The sequence below is a fragment of the Brachyhypopomus gauderio genome, chromosome 13 (genome assembly GCF_052324685.1).
Source record: "Brachyhypopomus gauderio isolate BG-103 chromosome 13, BGAUD_0.2, whole genome shotgun sequence".
Lineage (NCBI taxonomy): Eukaryota > Metazoa > Chordata > Actinopteri > Gymnotiformes > Hypopomidae > Brachyhypopomus > Brachyhypopomus gauderio.
Window position 1 is genome coordinate 2593394 of NC_135223.1, and position 14735 is coordinate 2608128.

The window sequence follows — 14735 nt, forward strand, 5'->3', positions numbered from 1 at the left end:
ATATTAAAAAAAAAACCCCAGCGACGTCACGAGGCCCGCCTCCTTTAACCGCACGGAGGACTTTGGCGAGTTTTGATTGGCTCGCCGCCTGCCAGCGTGTAAGATTTGTGCTAATGGGGCGGAGCCGAGATCGCTGAGGGGAGACGTGAAGAGTCTGGAGAGTTTTCCGTTAAACGGTGACTGTGGTGAAACACAAAGGAAGCATATTATGGTTGTCGTGTTTTTTCCTTGTTTAAAAGAGATGGTGAACAAAACCAGCTTGAGTGTACAAGTGCGTATCCACAAAAATCATCTTCCTCTTGTGTTGGCTTTCTGTTACTATCTCTTATGTTAATGGGTCGATTTTGACCCGTGACTCAAATCAGCCATTAGATACCACACACAATATAATCCAGTGGTTCCCAAACTTTTTCTGCCGTGCCCCCCTTTAGTAGATGAGAATATTTTTGCGCCCCCCCTACACCCCCCCCCCCCATATTGACTAGGGATGTGTTGAAAACTTACAAAAACAATAGGTTCACAACTTTGGTCAAACATGAAAAAATTTACCTGCAAGAAACATTTTAAATGGTTCAAGAATTCTAAATGTAATTTAAAATAAATAAGGAGATGAAATAAGAGAAACAGCAATACATATGCGGCTACTTTGCAAGCGCAGACATCACGCAGAGCACAAAGCATGTAACGGCCAGAAATATGTGTACTGTCTCTTTAAGGGAGCGAGTTGAGCGTGCGTATGGAATATTGTTTTTTTAGCTTTCCGCCGTAGACCGAGTCAGACCACTGCTCTTTAATTTATTTCTGTAAGTAACGCATTAAATGAGCTTTGGACAACTCACCAGTTCATGTATGAACAGTGAAGTATTGCTGGAGCCCAGGTTTATTTTGGTCAACCAGCAAATAAACGGACTAAGTGGAATACCACCAGCACGAGTATTAGGGTTGAACTAACTCCGAAAAGCAAGCAATACAAGCATATAATTAGAGTGAATAGATCTGTTTTTATGGATCGGTCACATTGTCCCCGATACCCGATCTAGAATTTTTTCAGATATTAATATCGGAATCGGTGCATCCCTTGACACATGTGCACGTTTTACTTTCAAGCTCCGCGCCCCCCCTGCAATAGCTCCGCGCCCCACCTAGGGGGCGCGCCCCCCACTTTGGGAACCACTGATATAATCCATTCTTACCTCTTACGTTAGACTTCCTTATCCATGAAAGTATTGGTTTAAATGTTTGTTGTGGCCCAGTGGGCCTTTCTGTTGACAGCATACACAACAGTATACACAACTGTAAACTGATTTGGCCTTACGTGTCTGAAAATGTCTCCTTGTTTTGTGAAGAAGGCAAACAGAAGCCCCTGCCTGAAGATCAAGTGTTGGTATATAGTGTGTTTATGATTTCGGTTTATGATCTTGTTTTATACCTGGGTCGAAACTGACCCTAACAAAACAAAAGTCCATTTAAGAGTATTTTATAATTTAATAACATATATATTATATATAGGGTTCCCAACCCTAACCATATATGTGTGTGTGTGTGTGCGTGCGTGTGTGTAGGGTCACGAGTTCTTTAGAACAAGTCAGGTCAGCCCTCCAGGCGACAGAACGGGGTCGTCTGATTGGTCGAGAAGAATTGCGCAGCGTCTCGGTTTCAAATTTTAGCGGGAAAGTCTGTCATTTTAATCTGGCAATCTGTCAAATTTTTTAAATACATTTTCTTTTCTATCTAATTATTAAGTAGTAATCGGGTTCAATAAATCAGGTTTTTTTCAGCATTAGAGCAATTGCTACATTTTGAGATATATAACTAGATACATAACTAGCTAACATATCTTGCTAGCTAACTAATGAGCTAAAATGTTTTACTATCCTAATGTTCTTCGCCGTCACACGGGTTGTTTCTCCACAATATGGTAAGAGGTTCCTTCTGTGTAAGATAATAAAGCTTTATAATAAAGCTTCAAATTCAGTTTAATTGACAAAAACATTAACAGGAAAAAACGGATTTTGATGGCTAGGTTATTTAACCTACTTACATTAGCTAGCTAGAGATAGCTCTCTCTATCATATATGTTGGTGTATATATATTTAAATTTGTGTGTGTGTGTGTGTGTGTGTGTGAGAGAGAGAGAGAGAGAGAGGGAGAGAGAGAGAGAGAGAGAGAGAGAGAGAGAGTGTGTGTACAAATGTACACAAAGAAGCACCTGTCTGAAGTGTCCTTCCTAAGAAGATTCCAGGTCTGGTCAATACTGTTACCATCATGACACATTTACTGTTAATACAGGTTGGCAGCTACTAAAGGCATCAGGATAACTAGAAGGGAGTTGCTCAAGGTCAACATCGGAAAAACATGGTGAGCTGTGTGATACTCTTCACAAGGGCATTCATCATATCATGACTCATGAAAGGGCCTTCTTAGCAGGGATCTTCCCTCCCTGAATTCACACGATCAATCGTTTAAACACATTATATTATTGAATTGATACTAGATACATATAATTTATTACCATTTAAACTGCAAAACGTAGTTAAGCTGGCGCAATTGAGCGTGTTTTTAAGGTTTATCAGGCCAGTTATCGACCGTTTCTATTCATCTTGCAGTTATCAATTAGCTCGCTAGATGGAGCTATTTTGTCACGAGGCAGGTAGCTAAGCTAACATTTTCATCTAATACTCTGCTTTATGTTCATGATTTGTCCTGACGACAAATATCTGCAAACTACACTGTGCAACGTGTCCATATGTAGAGTGGTTATTCCTATGGTCATCTTTGAAAACGCAACATCTTGTTTATTTAAATCTATTGACATCGTTTAACGTATATTTACATTCATGGTATACGTTATAACCCAGTGTGACTGGCGTATTTTATCAGTCTGATGGTTCAAATGTGATTTTCGGTGACCTGTTCAGATTTTCAGAGACGATAATGTCACTGCAGTAAAAACGTTACTGATTTAAGTCTTAACGTTTTAGGGAATGTTTTAACTGATGGGTCATTTATGGAGCGAGATTAATAATGAAATACTGCATAAGGCTTTATCCGGTGAAGTTTGCTGTGGCCGTGACTAATTTCTAACGGGGTTTTAGTCAGGCTCGCCGGGACATCACCGTTCAGAAGGCTCTCCAGGTGTTCCTTTAGCGTCGGCAGGCTTTCCCCTTTACTTTTGTGCCCCTGACTCTTAAGCTGCTGAAACAGCCTTTGACGAGCATTACTGCACACACTGCATGAAGTTATGAGAGGGAGGCAGGGACATCTGGGCTTTCCAGTAGTTCCTTAAGTTAAAAACGGTGTGTGTGTGTGTGTGTGTGTGTGTGTGTGTGTGTGTGTGTGTGTGTGTGTGTGTGTGTGTGTGTGTGTGTGTGTGCAGCGAGGATATTATGGACTACGTGCAAGTCCAGGTTCCACCTCTTGACCCAAGCCTACCACGCCCTCGATTCTCTCTGTACCTGTCCTCTCAGCTGCAGTATGGAGTTGTCATCGTCTATCACCGACAGTGTGCCTTCCTACTGGGTAAGATACAGCAAGCATCACAGTGTTCGTCTTCATATTAATAACCGATGAGGAATGGCAGAAAAACTCTGCTTAAACTCTTGTGTCTAGCATGTTGTTCACAAACACAAAGTCACAGTAAGCCCTAGGCTGCTATACATTTGATATCAGAATGAATACTCCCACCCTGATTCAGTGGGTGTGCTTCTGAATCTACGGAATCTAGAGCCTGTTCAGGAACTTTTGTTTGTGTTTCCTTTCATGTACTTACTCAGATCTGATTCCATTTTGTTCTGCTGCAGTTCTTGAACCACTTGTGATGTGATTTTCCCCAGCTGTGCTGTAAAACACGCCTCGCCTGCGTTTTACACGTCCCCGAGACCAAGAACGCTCCCACATCTGCTTCAGCGTGTTCACTACAGCATCACCTTTACGACCGTGTCCTCACTCCTGTTTTTACTAATTGTGCATTCGCTGTAGCAAACGCAGGCAAATGCCCCATTATCTCACAGTGCATCCATTAGCATTTACTGATCGGTGACCCACTCTACACTTGCTAAAGGACTCCATGTTTACTCCTTATTGCCTATCAGCATAATGTTTTAACAGAGATGAAAACTGATCACCGAAAATGATCTTCAACTGTTTGCAAATGCTATTTAACACTGCAAGAGTCATTCATGCACTTGCCCGGTGAAATACTGCATGAGGCTTAATGTGTTGAAGTTTTCTGTCGTCGTGACTGATTTCTAATGGGATTTTCGCGAGGCTCTGGAGTAATCTGAGGTGCTCTGGTGCATTATTATATAATGGCTGTTGGGCTCGAGATGGATGTTGCGTGCTATATGCGTTTTAAGGAATGACGTGTGTAAGTTTTATGTAAGCTGCGCTGCTGGATGTGGTGTATTATACGTTTGTGAATAGGAGCATTAAAAGGTCTCAGCGCAGAAGGTATTTATCTGAACCTGAGATAAGTGATCTTGTCAGGGGTTAAAAAAAGCGATAATGAAGCTTCAGTAAATCTCTGCTTATCTCTAGTGTTATGAACCCCTCAAGCAGAGCTTGGCAACAAGAAGAGTGTTTGAGTGTTACAGATAGATAATAACACGCATAATAAGTGAAACAACCTTCAAATAATGAAGTTTGGCCAAGTGTGAATTGTTTTGACATGATCTTAATGTGATTTTAATGTCTCCCCAGAGGAGGTCCAGAACACCATTGAGCGCTTTCTGCGCTCAGAGAGGTTCTCACAGATTGACGTCCAGGAGTTGGACAGGTCAGACTCTAGAACTTCAGTACATCTGCTCTTCAAACATCCTACAGCCCTTGATAGTGGTAGCCATGCTAGGTTGGGCTGGTCTCTTACAGGTTGGCCCTGGATATCCCTGACTCGCTGTTCTTGTTGGAGGAGGCAGAGGGCGCTATAGAGCCATTCTTTGGAGTAATGGGGGTCGAATGTGAGCTGCCTACGCCCTGTCTGCTCCCCCAGGTTAGGAAATAGGGCGTGTGTTGTGTGCGTGCTCTGATTGGTTCACACTGTGCAGAATGACTGCACATTTATTCATAGGAAATGCATTAATGAATGCTGCCTAACAAAATGCTACCTTACACACACTTTCCCATCATGCACCCTTGCTGTTCAAGTAAAGTTATCAAAGTTATTGTTATTGATTGCTCGTTTTCAGTCATGGCGATTTATGGAGACTTCATCACCTCTGCGCCCACACCATCTGGTGACAAGTAAGAAAACTTACAGTACCAGTAGGTGACAAATGAAACAACGTGAATATCTCTTTGTAACTGTGTGTGTGTGTGTGTGTGTGTGTGTGTGTGTGTGCATGCATGTTTATGTGTGTGTGCACGCGCACGTGTGTGAGTGTGTGTGTGTGCGTATGTGTGTGTGTGTGCACGTGTGTGTGTGTGTGCACGTGTGTTTGTGCACGTGTGTGTGTGTGTGTGTGTGTGTGCGCGCGCGTGTGTGGTGTGTGTGTGCGTGTGTGTCTGTGTGCGTGTGTGTCTGTGTGTGTGTGCGTGTGTGTGTGTGTGCGCGCGTGTGTGTGGTGTGTGTGTCTGTGTGCGTGTATGTGTGTGTGTGTGATCTGTATTCATTCGAGCATCAGCTCAGCACATGTTCTCTCTCATCCGTTGAAGGTCTCACAGTCTCTCCTGAAGCAATTACCATCAAAGACAAGGAGCCAGAGAGCACCCTCACACCTGAGGTGCGTTCACTTTTACATTTACATACTTTCTCCCACGCCGGACCCACGATCTGCTCAAAAATCCACCCGCAACCCCAAAACGTGCACGAACACGTGAGCAAGGCTGCCCGAAACATCGCCCACGCGGAGCTGCAGGGAGTGTAGCGTGTATCTGAGATGCCCTCACCCCACGCCGGCCCCTCGGCCCTCCTCTTCCTCATCCTCCAAACTTCCGTTCTTCTCCACCCTTCAGTTTGGCGGGATGGAGCTGCCCGAGGCCACGGCCCAGGAGGTGGAGATGTTGATGCAGCAGGAGGACACCATCTTCCTCCCAGGTGACGTAGACGCGCAGACAGGGGTTCGTGGCTACTTTACTGGACGGGTGGGTGGATGTTTCTCTTTTCTCTCTACGGGACCAGGCGAAGTGGAGGATAAGGAGAGAGGGAGAGAGGCGGAGGCGGAGAGAGGGAGAGAGGCGGAGGCTGTCGTGGTCTCCACAGAGCTGTAAGTAGCAGATGGAGATGACGGAGGCTTAACCTCGTCTCTACTACACACCACACACGTTAGAGCCGTGGACTGGATGTCAGTGATGTGAGAGTTGACAGTAGCTTCATGAAAAGGCAGATATAGCTAACAGTGACCTCTGATCTGACTCTGAAGATAACGGACAGCATCAGAATCAGGCTTTTTAGGCCAAGTACGTTTGCACACACAAGGAAGTTGTCTTTTGCCATGCAGTTCCTCACAGTACAGAGTAAAGAGCATAATTGCGCCATAACTGACAAAAGAGCTTTCACACTATACAGCAGCCAGTGAGTAAGAAGGCAACAGTGCTGAACAGAACAGAAAAAAATATAATACATCTGAGTCAAAGCATGTTCAGTATGAGACAGGGTGTGCGGTAGAACAGCAGGGCTCATATGCCATGGTGTAATGATGGTGCAATGTCTTACACTAGACTATGAAGGCACTAGATTGAACTTCTTCAGCTGGTGCAGGAACTACATCCTTTGTTAGGATTTCTTTCTGATGGGAGTTGTTGTTCCACTGTAGTCCTCCAAAACCTGAAGGACCACACAGCCATCCAGGTCTTGTAGAGGAAGCTAAGGGCAGTGGTGGAGGTTCCTCCTCAAGTCCTCTATCATCTTTATTGCTCTGAAGTCCAAGAACTGAACTGTGGTTTAGGATCTGAGAACCGAACTGTGGTTTAGGATCTGAGAACAGAACTGTGGTTTAGGATCTGAGAACCGAACTGTGGCTTAGCATCTGAGATCCGAACTGTGGTTTAGGATCTGAGAACAGAGCTGTGGTTTAGGATCTGAGAACAGAACTGTGGTTTAGGATCTGAGATCCGAACTGTGGTTTAGGATCTGAGAACAGAACTGTGGTTTAGGATCTGAGAACCGAACTGTGGCTTAGCATCTGAGATCCGAACTGTGGTTTAGCATCTGAGAACAGAGCTGTGGTTTAGGATCTGAGAACAGAACTGTGGTTTAGGATCTGAGAACAGAACTGTGGTTTAGGATCTGAGAACCGAACTATGGCTTAGCATCTGAGATCCAAACTGTGGTTTAGGATCTGAGAACAGAGCTGTGGTTTAGGATCTGAGAACAGAACTATGGTTTAGGATCTGAGAACAGAACTGTGGTTTAGGATCTGAGAACAGAACTGTGGTTTAGGATCTGAGAACAGAACTGTGGTTTAGGATCTGATAACCGAACTGTGGCTTAGCATCTGAGATCCGAACTGTGGTTTAGGATCTGAGAACAGAGCTGTGGTTTAGGATCTGAGAACAGAACTGTGGTTTAGGATCTGGGCTGGTCAAGATGCTGAAGGATGAAGCGAAGCCGCATATTTGGACCATGGACCTCTTGGCTTGATTTGCAAAGTGCAATGGGACCAACACACACTTTGTGACGTCCTTTAGGTGTGCTAATACTAATCTCTCAAACTCTTCATGACATGAATCATGATGATGTGTCTGCAGTCATTGAGTCCTTAATCCTTTAACGGCTTTTGGTGATGGGGACGACTTTGCTGTGTTTGAAGTGAACCGAGACACACAACTCCCACAACTCCTGAATATCTGTTTGAAGACAGTTGTGAGTTGGTTAGCAAAAACCTTCAGTCAATACAGGGTAAAACACCTTCTGGACCTTGTGCCTTTCTGACCTTCTGACCTTCTGTCTGGCTAAGACAGAGATGTGGGTCTTCTGTGGTTTGTATGAGATGTAAATGAGATGGGGAGGTGTGTCGAGTGAGCTATTCAAACCCGCCGCTGTGTGTATTCAGCTCATGGGCCTGCAGATGATGGCCCATTGGTGTGTTTCTTCAGAACGTAGACGGTCATTAACTGACAGACATCTGCTCATCTTACTGAAGTAGCTTTCATGAAATTATTTTATTTCTTTATTTAAAATGACTATTTCTTGCATTTGTTGCCTGGCATGGACACAGAACAGATAATTGTCATTAAAAACCACCGTGGAGCTGTGGTTCAGTTGTTTAGTGGAATTTTTGTGGAATTTATTATATATGCTATTTTTACAGATGTGTGGATATAAAATAAAAAAGCTTTATTTACAAGACTTAGGATTTAGTTTCTCCTCTCGATTGGCCGTAAATCCATGTCTCTCATTACAGTCTCCTTCATTTCTCCTGAAAACGCTGTTCTTTCTCATTTAAATGCTCTCACTAGAAGGCAGAAGGCAGTCCGTTCTCCACGTTGCGTTATCAAACTAGGAGATCAAACATGTGCAAGCATGGATATTTGGACTTGAACATAATCGTTTTTAATGGTTAAAGGGAAGAAAGCATTTTAGTTAAACTGCAGCGCTCTGAACTGTGCTCAGACTAGCCCAGCTGTTATCATGTGACCTGCTCAAACTAACCTTATTATTACAAGCAGCTGTGCTGTTTTTATGCTCAAGCTTGCTAGATTTTCTAATTAGCAATCCAGGTAAAATTAGTGGAATCAACACAATCCAGGAAGCCTGAGCAAAATCCTGGTGAGGACTTTTAATCTATGAACCTGGAATTGACACCTCTAATTATTTCATCACTGACATCCAATCCACAACTTCTTGCTGATATCAACTCAGTACGATAACAGTACATATGATGGGATCAGTGCCATTTCTGGTGTATATAAGGGAACGTGAACACGTATGTAGGGGTGAAGAATTTGTTAGCACATCAGTGTTTTCATGATTGTGTTTAGCATTATGGATATTAATCAAAGATGATTAAAATGGTTTTGAGCCTAAATGATACAGACCTAGTAGCCTGCTGGAGAGTCTAGTCTTAATGTGTGTGTGTGTGTGTGCGCGTGCATGTGTGTGTGTGTGTGTATGTGTATTCACTGTGTGTGTGTGTGTGTGTGTGTGTGTGTGTGTGTGTGTGTGTGTGTGTGTGTTTGTGTGTGTGTGTGTGTGTGTGTGTGTGTGTGTGTGTACCCAGACTGAAGGAATCAGCGAGTGAGAACAGGACTTTGATCATGGAGGATACTGGATACCCATTGGAGGCTGTCAAGAACATGGTTGCCCTGGAGATGACCCCTCCTCCCTTACCCCTACCAGCCACTAGAGGGCCCAGTGAGCACAGTCTTGAACAGACCGTAGAGTCCCAGTGCTCAAGCAGTGAGGTGTGTGAATGTGGGGGTGGGGTGGTGTGAGGTTGTGGTGGGTGGGGTGTTCATGTTATCCATGAGTCTGATTATCATGTTATCCATGAGACTGACCCTTATGCTATCCAGGAGTCTGATTATCATGTTATCCATGAGTCTGACCCTTATGTTATCCATGAGTCTGATTATCATGTTATCCATGAGTCTGACCCTTATGTTATCCATGAGTCTGATTATCATGTTATCCATGAGTCTGATTATCATGTTATCCATGAGTCTGACCCTTATGCTATCCATGAGTCTGATTATCATGTTATCCATGAGTCTGATTATCATGTTATCCATGAGTCTGACCCTTATGCTATCCATGAGTCTGATTATCATGTTATCCATGAGTCTGACCCTTATGCTATCCATGAGTCTGATTATCATGTTATCCATGAGTCTGACCCTTATGCTATCCATGAGTCTGATTATCATGTTATCCATGAGTCTGTCCCTTATGCTATCCATGAGTCTGATTATCATGTTATCCATGAGTCTGACCCTTATGCTATCCATGAGTCTGATTATCATGTTATCCATGAGTCTGACCCTTATGCTATCCATGAGTGTGATTATCATGTTATCCATGAGTCTGATTATCATGTTATCCATGAGTCTGACCCTTATGCTATCCATGAGTCTGATTATCATGTTATCCATGAGTCTGACCCTTATGCTATCCATGAGTCTGATTATCATGTTATCCATGAGTCTGATTATCATGTTATCCATGAGTCTGACCCTTATGCTATCCATGAGTCTGATTATCATGTTATCCATGAGTCTGACCCTTATGCTATCCATGAGTCTGATTATCATGTTATCCATGAGTCTGACTCTTTCCTGGTTTGTTTTCTTGCACTCCTCCTCAGACCCCCGCACCAGAGGGTGTCGTGCTTCCAGAAAATCGCCGTCACCACCGCAAACGTCAGCTGATCTTTGCTGACCATCACACGCAGATTTCCCAGGAGGCAATGCGAGAACAAATCAGCAATCCGAAGTCTGACACTCGTGCACTGGTATGAGTTACGTTTATGGTGCAACGTGAAAAGCCTTTGTTTCCACAGCTACTAATGTTTAGGGTAAAGTGCAGAATGTTAGCTTTAAAGAGGGCAAACGGGTCCTGGGAGGAAACGCAGGACCTGTCAGCACACACACACACACACACACACACACACACACACACACACACACACACACACACACACACACACACACACACACACTCATGGCTACAGGAGCACCAAACACACAGTTCGTCTGTTCCATGACGGTATCTCTGTCTCGCAGTCCGACGTGCTGCTGCAGGCTCCGCCCCTCGTCCGTTTCTCGGCGTCGGCTCTCCTCAGCTCTCCCTGTAATTGTAAGTATTCGTGGCTGTGGCAGATCACATGACTGTATTTTCAGCCAATCAAATGAAGTTTATGCTGTTGTATATTCTGCTGCTGTGGGTTAAAGCAGGGACTTACTTCATACTCAAAGTGAAACATGCGTAAATTTGCAAATTAAATTTGTGGTACTCATAACTCATAATATATCTGCTTTTCTTTCCGTACGTGGACCGACCGGTGCTAATCCCACTCTGTGTGCCACGGTAGCCCTAACCCACCCGGACCTCAGGTCACTATGGAAACAGTGCTGTGTCCCCGCCCCCCTCCCCAGCGGACGCGGCCCGCGGGAGGACAGCGAGCTGTCTGAGATGCAGACAGAGCCGCCCGTGGACGAGGACCGAAAGTGGCGGAGGAACGAGTCCAGCAGAGAGGTGGGAGCGTCGTGGCTGCTCTGTCCCAGCTAGCCTGCTGGGGAGTCTCACGTTTTAGGGACGGCCAGGTGATCGGCTGTGTGCGGTGACTGCTGCTTCTCACGCTGTTCCTGTGTGCTTCTTCTCCTCCAGGTGCTGAGGGAGTCTTCAGAGGCCGGCCTCCTGCTCTCCGAGGTCTCAGGTCAGACGCGACCCGAGATTAACGCACACTGAGCATAATTTGCACCTAATCTCGGATGTTGTGTGTAATCGTTTCAGCCGCCTTCTGCTTACCGTACTCGGCGCTTGTTACGCAAGACAGGCGCTGTGCTCCTGTAGTTCACCTGCTAGAGCAGGTGATGCGTCTGTGATATGAGGCAGGAATCTCAGCAGGCAGACTAGCACCAGGAGCTACAGCCCAACACACACACACACACACACCTCTAACACGTGCGCATTTCAGGATCGACCCAAATGCGGAGGGAGAGCTAATTTGGACAAAGCAGTATGCCGAATGTGTGGGAGGAAGATAAGTGTAAAAGCAGTCGAAAAAACTTAACCTTCCCACGCATCCCAGCATGCCATTCACCTGCGTGAGTTCCTGAAGCGGGTTGTGTTAATCCCCCTAGGTCACTGTGGCCCTGGCAACGTCATGAATAATTAACGTTGAATAACGTCACGCAAACAAAACAAGAATGAATATTCCAGCACTCTTGAATGTCGTCGCTTTGTTGATTGTGAGAGTAATTAGTGGATGGGGGCCACACCTTTAGTGTTTACCAGTAACTGAAGAACGTCTGATCTGTTAACAGGGCTGCAGTAGACGTTCACACAGAGCAGAGATTTAATGATGCATATTAACCTGAAAATCTGCTTTGTGACTGTTGTATGACAATGCATAAGCAATTTAATTGAACATAATAGTCAGTTACAATGCATTGTGTGTGTGTGTGTGTGTGTCTGTGTGTGTGTGTGTCTGTGTGTGTGTAGCTGCGTCTGATCTGGTACTGGATGAGTCAAAAGGAGACAAGTCTCAGAGTGACCTCATCACCCCCATCAGCAGAAGGTAAAACACAGCGAGCTTTGTAGAGCGTTCTAAAAAGTGGGCGTGGTTGGATGAGTTGGTGAGATTCCTCTTTGCACGCTAATATTAAGGTTAGAGACATTTAGGTAGAGACAAACCATTTTGTCACCGCAGAAAAACTCTGTTTGTGTGTGTGTGTGTGTGTGTGTAGGTCTCCTATGGACGAGGCCGCAGTCTACATGGAGGCAATATTGGAGGAGTGTGTGGAAATGCCACAAGTGGCTGAAACAGGAGAGGTCACCCCTCAGGTCCCCCCTGAGATCACCCCTGAGATCACCCTCGAGGCCTCTGCGGACACCTTAATCGAGTGAGTGGACTCAAAGCTTCTCCTGACCTTCATGCTGTACTCGTGGAGTGGGTCAATAACCCTCTGCAAACGCCCCCCCTCCATCTCTGACAGGACGGTGAACACATACATTGATCGCTTTGGGAAAATCCTCTTCTACTCACTTCTCCCCCTAGAGGCAGACCGAAGAGATGTAGCTCATGTGTTTTACAAAGTACTAGGTAATGCGTGTGTGTGTGTGTGTGTGTGTGTGTGTGTGTTTGCACATGCACGGGCAGGTGTGGGCGTGTGTGTAGGTGTGTGTGTGTGGGCATGTGTGTGTGGTCATGTGTGTGTGGTCATGTGTGTGTGTTTGCACATGCATGCTCAGGTGTGGGCATGTGTGTGTATGATATGTTCTTGTGTCCTTCGCAGAGCTGGTGTGTTTGAAGAAGCTGTTGGTGAGGCAGACTGAGCCATACGGACTCATCACCCTCACACACAGCCCACTGCACACACACACGTAACCTGCATCCTCCACACATTTGTTCTGGTTGTATGGAGAATGTACACCAAAGTACTATGACACAGAAATACTTTATTAGGCAGTAAACTATGGATATTATAAATATGCAAATATAATCCTAAATTCAGGGTGAGTCACATACCCAAAGTTAGCAAGAATGTTTTTTTAATCTGATAAGATATTGTTAAAAGCAAAAAGTTAGTGATTGTTGGTTTGAAGTGAAAATGCCTAATTTAGGTTTTTAATTCTTACTGTATAGGTTTTTAAACATAATTTTTAAATGATATGCAGTTTTATATGGTGATTAATTTTGTGTAATCCTGTTCATTACTTTAATACTGTTTAAATACTGCTGACCTTATATTGTGGGACTAATTAGAAAACTCATAAAGCACTGGGATGTAGAAATACAATATTCTGCATTAAAGATTGACACAATATAGGATTTTATTAGCCAGAATGTTTCATAAATCTCATAAATCAACTACTAAAAATAAAATGCAGCTGTAGTTATGTACTGACATTTGAAACTCACATTCATTGTCTGCATTTTCATAACTTTTTAGTTATGTGCACTGTTATGTGTAGTAATATACACATATGCTCATGAATTTTGAACTCAGTACTTTTGTTAAATACTGAGCTTGTTTTGGAAATGAATGTCTATTTTGAGTTGTGCGGTGTATAAAAATGTTTAATGCTCATTGAATAAATTACTTTTTATATAGTGATAACAATTCTAATATTTATCCAGATTATGACGTGTGGCACACATGTCTCTAGAACATCCTTGGATATAGTGGGACGTTCGTGGGACGTGATAGTCACATTCACTGAAGGTGTGATCTGTAGGAGGTGATGGTGTGGTTCTCGTCAGCCCTTTGGTCCTGCAGAGGGAGGCAGCGTTTGACCTCTGCTTCTGCGCCTGGCTGGCAGAATACAGCTCTGATCTCATAGCTGGCTTACTTCACACAATGGAACGGGGACATGAACTGCCCTGCAGGAATGTGGCAGCAGCCTGCCACAAGCCCAGAAGGCCGCCCGTGCTAAGCCGGTGTCACACAGGTTCATTTGCTGGTGAATTTAATGCCGTACAACTGACGTGCATCACGCTGTATGTTTATATTGTGCGTTTGCTACATACCTGCCAGAGAGATTTATTTGGATGGTGACCTGCAGTTCATATGCTTTCTGAAACTGATGGACCCCCAACAGTAGCATTACAGTTCCAGTAAGCAATACTGGAACAAAACGATTATATACTAAATGACACAGAAGTGAAATTCTAATTATACAGCTTGTCATTTCATTATAGGAATAATAAATTATGCCCAGTGTTGCCCCAGAGGAAAACACTGGAGACCCAACACAGGTGCCAGCAGACGGGCCTTTGAGCATCCCCTGTGCTCTTATTATACTGCGTTTATACCGGTCATTTATCCTCACACTCCGGCAGGTTCTGGTGGGAATTTCTGCATATTCCTCTATTTAGTGCAATCTCTTAGTCACTTTTAATAACCTGCGAGGAGAGCTCCCTTTCCTTTACAGTCTGAACATGATGTATCTGCCATAATGGCCCAAATCTCTGAAACACTTTCGGTCTATCTGTCAGGAACATGTTTCTCCTCACTTAGCGAATATATACCATCCACAGTGTGAAATAAGCATGAAATATAGTGTATAAAAATTGCATGGGAATAGCTAAATAGACTCGGCCTGTCTCCGTTTTTTATAGTGCACCTGACATGTTATG

At 44.2% G+C, this 14735-nt stretch overlaps 1 protein-coding gene across 2 annotated transcripts; it reads left to right on the plus strand.

The window, feature by feature from the left end:
* Window positions 1-155: 155 nt before the first annotated feature.
* On the plus strand, window positions 156-13690 carry rec8b (REC8 meiotic recombination protein b). 2 transcript variants are annotated; one of them, XM_076970557.1, is made up of 18 exons: window positions 156-271; window positions 2290-2358; window positions 3377-3519; window positions 4699-4774; window positions 4867-4987; window positions 5184-5238; window positions 5650-5717; window positions 5950-6031; window positions 6116-6200; window positions 9156-9339; window positions 10239-10385; window positions 10657-10729; window positions 10965-11128; window positions 11261-11309; window positions 12098-12173; window positions 12343-12498; window positions 12592-12698; window positions 12892-13690. In XM_076970557.1, the coding sequence occupies exons 3-18, from the start codon at window positions 3387-3389 to the stop codon at window positions 12981-12983; spliced, it is 1668 nt and encodes a 555-aa protein (XP_076826672.1). In that variant the 5' UTR covers window positions 156-271; window positions 2290-2358; window positions 3377-3386; the 3' UTR covers window positions 12984-13690. The 2 variants fall into 2 exon arrangements, with proteins under 2 accessions (XP_076826672.1, XP_076826671.1); XM_076970556.1 differs by lacking the exon at window positions 156-271 and adding an exon at window positions 1620-1918.
* The last annotated feature ends 1045 nt before the right edge of the window (window positions 13691-14735 follow it).